This window comes from Prorops nasuta, unplaced genomic scaffold, assembly GCF_024137725.1.
Source record: "Prorops nasuta isolate Cenicafe-Biocafe unplaced genomic scaffold, Cenicafe_Pnas_1.2 PNAS00007, whole genome shotgun sequence".
NCBI lineage: Eukaryota > Metazoa > Arthropoda > Insecta > Hymenoptera > Bethylidae > Prorops > Prorops nasuta.
Window position 1 is genome coordinate 1173747 of NW_027116804.1, and position 8128 is coordinate 1181874.

Below are 8128 nucleotides of genomic sequence, written 5' to 3' on the forward strand. Positions count from 1 at the left end.
TTATTGAATCATTTCCTTTCTTTTCCAGTTTTTAACTAACGAAGGTGAGATTGATAAATGGGAAACGTGGAATCCTAAAGTATTAAATAAACCTTTGAGCCAACCTCTAAATACTCTAAAAGGAGTAACAAATCCAACCAGATCTTCACAACCTTCAAATGTTAAGAACGATCAAAATATTTTGATAAAAAGTAAAATAGAACTAACAAATTTAATGAAAAAAGAATTGATTGAAAAAAGTAATATAGAGAAAGAAATACTTACGAAACAGCTCTTAAAAGAAAACTTAAATATTGAACTATTAAAATATAAATTAAAAAATAAGGCTGACAACAGTAAGGTACACATTATTAATAATTCCGATTCAGATTAATGGAATTAATATTTGTGTATCTAAAATCACGGTTAACTGTATACTAAGCTTTTGTTTGTTATACAACAAATTATTTTTATCCAGTTTGCTTTTTTTTATATAGACATTTTAGTTGGTTAAAACTGCTGTGAAACCTTAGAAGACTGTTTAAAATAATTGTAATTGAGTATTATTTTAATGATGGAATTACATCAAATGTAGATGTTAACGTAATACTGGTAAAAGATATTGTCAATGATAAGTAAAGTTGTTTTATTTTCTGATATTTTATTTTGAGATTCTATAAGGTCTTATACAATTCTTAACTAAAGTATTATGTAGGTTAAGTTACAAAATGACTAGTTTGATAGAAGCTTGAAGTACAAATAATTTGTGATTACAAGTTACAGATGATGAAACTATCAGCCGTCTAAGATTTTGTTAAAGTATTTTATAAGGATACAAATCCATATGGCTTAGTGTTAAAGTCAAAAACCTAAACACAAACGTGAATATTATATTTATGCCTTTATTTATATAGATCAAAATGTATGACTCGAATAGAGTTGGTATATCTTGTAACAAAGCTACTATTTATTTTTTGTTATTTAGCATAAAAATTAGAGATACGTAATGCTTTTATGTAAAATTTTATTTTATTTTGTAAAACAAAATCGTTTCTATCAGAAATTACTAAAAATTATTATACTGCTTTGATTACAAACAATGTGTTATTTAATTTCCTTTCTTCTTGCTCTCGTTGATATATCAAATAAGTAATTATTTGTTAAAAATGTATTTGCAATTGCAATAAAAATCTCCATATCCATAAAAATATTTAAACACATCTAAAATACAAATAATGAATAACATCCTACTTTATATTCTTGTATAGATATAATATAAAGCTTACCTTTCAAAATAATTTTCTATTAAGTATTGTCTTTCATTCTTGTGCAAAATTTCATTATAATTTAATAATATATTATTATAACTATCACAATCTATAACTTCTTCTACATCTGACCTAATTATATTGTATAAGATAGCACATGCCATAATCATATCCATTGTTCTCTGTGGTGTCCTAAACCGAGAGCCTAAAGATAATATAGGAAATATCCTTGTCCATATGCCAAAACATCTTTCTACCATTGATCTGGTTCGAATTTGAGATTCATTATAAAGGATCTCAGCTGGTGTGTTTGGATGTAATAAAGGAGTCATTACGTATGGTAAGTTAGGATACCCAGAATCACCCAAGAGCATTCCATTTCCAAACTCTCCAGCTTCAAATCTACCTTTAATAGCAGAATTATTGAAAATTGTAGCATCATGGCAGGATCCAGGCCACCGTACTACAATATCTAAAATTTGTAGTTTAGAATTCACAATAACTTGGACATTAAAGGAAAAGAAACCCTTTCTGTTTCTAAAGAGTTCAGCATTTTCTCCACCTGTACAGAAAATAAATTTACTACATTATTTCCTGACTCAAAATGTTATTTTAAAAACACTATTTCAAAAGAATAGTTGAAAATATCATTTATTTTATACCGTTCGATTGAATCTTTATATGGATACAATCAATAGCTCCTAAAATTCTTATGAAACCTGCTTTATTAAAAATTCCAGCTTGTGTCTTCAAAATATCATCTGATGTCGATGGGAACTTGATATATTCTCTACTTAAAGAAGCAATTACAGCTGACACATTGTGGACAATTCTAATAGCTGAGGTTTTTGAAATTCCAATAAAGTCACCAATAGCAATGAAAAAAGAACCACTGGCATAAAATCTTAATGCCACTAGTATTTGAATTAAAGGTGATATCTCCTGATTACTAAAAATAAATTAATTTTGAGTATGACATGTACAATTAATAACTGACATTAAAATTTAACTTTTATAGCAAAAATTATTACCAAACAGTTCTGCGAAGTAACGAGTTGCCAATTTTACGCAGCAACAAACTAACTTGCTCTTTACGAATCCTAAATCTTTTTATAAAATCTATATCATCATAAATGTTATACCAATTTATACGAGCCCTTAATATGATTTTACGTCGTAAAATCGGCTGTAAGTCGTCATCATCGTCGTCGTCGTTAATCCATTCTAACAGAGATCGGTTTACAATATTCATTTTAACTCGCAGTATTTGTATTGAATATTATTTATAGTGTCTTCATCTACCTAAAATAAAATAATTAACATCTTATAAAATACGCCAAACTCATCCCCACATGACACATATTTAGCATTATCATTCAATGATTTGCTCATAAAATTAAGAAATATTAAAAATACCTTATATTTTCTGTTTCCTCCTTACCTCTTTGATAGCAGTGTATGATTTTCTTCATTTATTAGAACAATTACAGATTTATTTGGTACCTACATTATTGAAAGTTCAAAAATTGAGCCATCAGATGAATTGTATAAATTATCTTTCTTATATCTGAACCATCTGAATTTCTAAAGCTAACTTCAACTTATAAAACATCATGTTGAAAACTTTCAAAGTTATAATCTCACTTTGAATTGGTGTAATTTTGTTAGGTTGTTTCCCCTACATAATGTCAGCATTAACTTAATATTCCGAGAGGTCCTGGGCCTAAGGCCCGGTCTTACAGGTCTCAATTAAGTTAATTTCGACATTAAGTAGGGATACCAACCTGAAAAATAATACCTAACTATACTAATATTTTTTTTTTGAAGTTTTAAGCCTGGAAATGGAAGTTTTGTGCCCAGCTTCAGTTCAGGTGTTAGTGTGAACGAAATTTGAACAGGGAAGGATCAAATATATTTCACAATATAGAAATGCAATTAACACAATAAAATAAAGAAGAAGTATCATGGATAAAAAACCACGAAATCACAATTTTTCCGAAGAGGAAAAAATTAGGTTGGTTGAACTTGTCTCCGAATTTTCGAAAGTAGTGGAGAATAAACTAACGGATGCCGTTGGGTGGGATGCAAAAACCCAAGCATGGGCTGAAATTGCTAATAAATTTAATTGCATAAGCAAATCAAATGTGGAACCCGAAAAACTAAAAAATTGCTGGAATAACTTAAAACAACAAACAAGGAAGTATTATTCTAAATTAAAAACAGAAATATATAAAACAGGTAATCTTGGAAAGTTCTAAATGATTTTTGTTCACAACGAAAATTATAAATATATTTTTGTAGGAGGTGGATCAAATAAAACCAAACCGAATATTTTATATGATAAAGTTTATCAAATTATTCAACCTACTGTAGATGGATTATATAATTCCAATGATAGTGATCGCAGCATATACATGGGTGAAACTGCAACGTTTGTTTCTAATGTTATTGAATCAGATGAAGAAATAGAAGATGATCTAAATCTGCAACAAGATGAACATGTCTTTCAGGTAGGGTTATTATAAATTTTATTAATATTATTATTATATTGCACTTCATATATGTAATTTTTTTGGTTATTTCTCAGTATTTAAAAGATACTAACCAAATTAATACATGGAAGAAGTGGAACCCAAGGACATTGAAAGCTCCCCTAAGTGATCCTCTTTCCACAAATATTAAAAAACAAAAAGCAGCAATGCCTGAAAAAAAATCAACACATGAGAACTTAGACAATATTTTAATTAAAAGTAAAATTGAGCTGACTAATTTGATGACTCAAGAATTAAAAGAAAAAAGCCGTTTAGAAAAAGCAATTTTAAGACAAAAGTTGACAGAAAATACCTTAAAAATAAAATTGCTAGAATCTACAATAAGAGGTAATAAAGAAAATAACAACAACATTGTTGAAAATATTGATATTTCTGATATATCAGAATAACAAGTTAGTTTTATAGGAAACTTGTGATATTTAAATTAAATGAAACTCCTTGTTATAATTTGCGTTACTATATGAGAGAGACATTTATCAGTTTCTAAGTCCTTAAGTTTTTTCAATTCTCTAAATGTTATGTTTTATTTACTGAAGTACAAAGGTTATAAAATTTTAAGTTTATGTTAATATTAAAATACAGTACAAGGATTCTTAACCTAGCTCACTTTAAATTTTATTCTAAATAAAATTTATTATAATAATATTTTAGACAATTGCGTTGATACAAATTTTCATTTAATTTTTGTACAAATGATCGAAATATCAGGTTTGTTTGAAAAAGAATATTCATAAATCATAGGTACCAAGAATTATTTTATTTGGTATGTTAAAGTAGTTTTTCAATGAACCATAGTTGACATTTAATGATTTAAAATTAAAAGAGCAGAAAGTATTAAATATATATTTATTCAATAAAAAGTGGTTATCCATTACAAATATAAATTTTATCTTACAAAACACACTATGTAGACCAATAACACTTTACCTCTCTTTCCAAATAAAGTTTTTATTATAGAAAAAATAAAATATTCTTCTTTCACACAAATTTACAGCTATACAAAATATATATACTTGTTTAATTTGTTATTTCCCACATATATACTATTTCTCATTCTTGTTGAAGTTTAAATAAATTTGCTTGTTAGAGGCAACTGCAAGATAAATTTAAGTTATATTTTATTATTAACATGCATATTAATATAATATGAAAAGTTAGACTTACGCTTCGAAATAATTTTCTATTAAAAATTTCCTTTCATCCTGATGGAAATCTTCGTTATAATTTACCAATAAATTATTGTATGCAGCAATATCTACATTATCTTCAATATCCATTCTTATAATATTATACAAAACAGCACAGGCCATAATAATGTCCATAGTCTTATTAGCAGTTTTGAAGCGAGTTCCTTTACTCAAAGCAGGAAACATTCTTGTCCAAATACCAAATGCTCTTTCCACCATGGTTCTTGTTCGAATTTGTGCCTCGTTATATAAAATTTCGGCAGGTGTATTTGGATTTGTTAATGGGGTCATTAAATATGGCATATTTGGATAGCCAGAATCTCCCAAAAGCAGACCATTGCCAAATTCGCCAGACTCGAATCGGGCTTTAATGACAGAATTATTAAAAATCGTAGCATCATGAGAAGATCCTGGCCATCGTGCTACAATATCCATAAATTGTAATTTTGAATTTACAATTGCTTGCACATTAAGTGAAAAGAATCCTTTTCTATTACGAAATAATTCTGCATTTTCCCCTCCTGTATAATATAAAATTCTTACATTATTTTATTGAAATTATTTCATTTCAAAAAATTATAATAAGAATATACATATATAGAGCTAATACATTATTTTCTTGCTACAACTCCTAATGTTATATTTACCATAGGATTGTATTCTGATGTGAATGCAATCAATTGCTCCTAGTACCCTTATAAAACCAGCCTGTTTGAAATTTCTTGCTTGAGTTTGTATGATATCATCTTGCTGCATTGGGAATTTGATAAACTCTTTACTTAGTTTAGCTATAGCATTTGAGACTCTATGTACTATTTTGGTAGCAGAATTTTTGCTAACCCCAGAAAAATCACCGATAATTATCAAAAACGATCCTGTTGCATAAAATCTTAATGCTATTAGTAATTGTGTAGTTGGTGAAATTGCATCATTCCTTTAAAAAAATATGAGTATAATAAATTAAATTATTGTTTCACTTTAACCAATTATTAATTATCACAATAACATACCATTGTCTTCTACAAATTAATGAACAGCCAATTGTATTCAATAGCAATTCAAAATGCTCCTTGCGAAGTCTAAATCTACTTTGAAAGTCAATATCATCGTAAATAGCATACCAATTCATTCGTAGACGTATTTTTTTTGATCTTCTTCTAATAATTAACTGTTCATCAACATCTTCCTGATCATTTATACAACAAAATGCCATCTCAAAATCCATTATTACATACAAAATATTAGATAAGTATAACTTTTACCAGAAAACCGTATGATTCGTATTTCAAAACATCTTCCTCTACCCGCTCAATTATACATATACGTACACAAAACTTCACATTACACATTTCCAGGCTTAAAACTTCAAAAAAAAATATTAGTATAGTTAGGTATTATTTTTCAGGTTGGTATCCCTACTTAATGTCGAAATTAACTTAATTGAGACCTGTAAGACCGGGCCTAAGTAGTATAAGGTTTAGGTAAACACAAATTTGACAGGTCAACTCAGGGGTTGTGTTCGAATCTATTGCAGATAAGTATAAATTGATCATTATGTGTTAAACTTGTTACAATATATGCGATGCTTTGTGAGAAATATAATTTACAGGTACGTCGGGTATATTTATTCATCCAAGGGAGTATATCTACATACGAGGTTCGGTTATATCCGTTTTCTTTCTCTGCTCTGTCCAAGCTGTTTTGATGCAAACTGATAATAAGAGTCCAGATGCTGTATATGGATCATAGTCAAGTAATTTTTAAATATTGTATTTAAAATTTAATTAAGCGTTAGTGCTGAAAGATCTTTCATGTTTAGCAATTGGTAAGTGTAATTCAAAATGCTGGGAAAATATTTCTTTGCTGTTGCAGTATAGCTGCAGGAAGGAGCAATTTCCATGCCATATAATAATATGCATTGAATGGCTATTGCGATGCAGCTTAATACTGCTATAAAATCCATATGTATGGCCTGAATCTATAGCAAAACCAGCTCTAAAGACATGACTATTTTGGTATGCGATCTTACAAATGATTTTTATTATTTTACTGCAATGGAGGGAGCCCTGTTGCTTTCCCCTTAATAACAAATCCGTTCTGTTTTGCAGGAAGCGTTACGTATAGCTTGGCTGTGTCGGTTGGAGCCCTCGATGGATGACAGCTAATTATTACATTGTGGTCCAAACATTGTTTTGAATTATAGTTCTGGAGTATCTGAAATATCGAGCTGTGAATAATACGACAAGAAGCATTTCCAACAAAATAAAGTTGATTGAAAATGAAAGATTTGGGCCGGCAGCATTGTGGAGTAGCTTCAGGAGGCTGACTTGTGTGATTAAGAATTAGAATGCTTGTAAACTTTAATTTGGGAGGTCGACTCGGTGGTCATGTTCGCATCTGTGTCAGATAAGTAAAAAGTTATCAATATGGATAAAATGTATTACAATACACACGTGATGCTTTGTGAGAAATATTATCTGTTACAGATACTTTGGCTATTTAGTTTCTATGCATTGTCAATTTGAAGAGTTAACAGGTAAACAAAATTTTGAAAACTAAACAAATTGGAGACTTTGACAGGCACATGATGACTTGGATGATAAAGCCTCAGATTCCAAAACTGCCTTAAAGGATAGTCTACAAAAATATTTGCCTCTACCTATAAAGCTACTGCAATACTTTGACACCAATTTGTGCTTTGCTAAGCTGTATAGATGGAAAATCAACAATGCACAAACCATATGATTTATTTTCAGGTAATCTTTGAACATTGTTTATAAAAAGCTGAGTATGATTCATGTACAATGGTCTGTTGCACCTTGCAATTTATTGTAATTCATGAAACTTGTAAAATATTTCTGTTTTTTAGGAATAACAGCTACAACAAAAAACAGTTTGCATGCCAGGGAATACAGCACTCAACGATGATTTTGATAAAAAGCCTGGTACTATAAATTGTTTCTGGATGGCATTAAACTGGCAATAGGCTCTATGCATGATTGTCATAAGCTGGGATAATGATCCTATAAATGATTTTTAACATCTGATAGCAATCTAGAGAGCCTTGTTGCTTTTCGCTTAAAGCCAAATCTTTTAAGCTCTTCATGAAAATACTTAAAGCTAAACTGTTATAACTCGTAAT

At 29.1% G+C, this 8128-nt stretch overlaps 3 protein-coding genes across 3 annotated transcripts; 1 reads left to right on the forward strand and 2 right to left on the reverse strand.

Moving 5' to 3' along the window:
- Nucleotides 1-1190: 1190 nt before the first annotated feature.
- Nucleotides 1191-2499, reverse strand: LOC136775215 (putative nuclease HARBI1). Its single transcript, XM_066729788.1, has 4 exons — nt 2279-2499; nt 1910-2196; nt 1266-1809; nt 1191-1200 (listed from the first exon to the last, which is right to left on the reverse strand). The coding sequence occupies exons 1-4, from the start codon at nt 2497-2499 to the stop codon at nt 1191-1193; spliced, it is 1062 nt and encodes a 353-aa protein (XP_066585885.1).
- Nucleotides 2500-2975: 476 nt separating this feature from the next.
- LOC136775216 (myb/SANT-like DNA-binding domain-containing protein 3) lies at nt 2976-4188 on the forward strand. The gene is made up of 4 exons (XM_066729790.1): nt 2976-2989; nt 3075-3485; nt 3549-3757; nt 3835-4188. The coding sequence occupies exons 2-4, from the start codon at nt 3212-3214 to the stop codon at nt 4186-4188; spliced, it is 837 nt and encodes a 278-aa protein (XP_066585887.1). The 5' UTR covers nt 2976-2989; nt 3075-3211.
- Nucleotides 4189-4653: 465 nt separating this feature from the next.
- On the reverse strand, nt 4654-6319 carry LOC136775087 (putative nuclease HARBI1). Its single transcript, XM_066729564.1, has 4 exons — nt 5997-6319; nt 5634-5920; nt 4964-5507; nt 4654-4892 (listed from the first exon to the last, which is right to left on the reverse strand). The coding sequence occupies exons 1-4, from the start codon at nt 6209-6211 to the stop codon at nt 4883-4885; spliced, it is 1056 nt and encodes a 351-aa protein (XP_066585661.1). The 5' UTR covers nt 6212-6319; the 3' UTR covers nt 4654-4882.
- Nucleotides 6320-8128: the final 1809 nt, after the last annotated feature.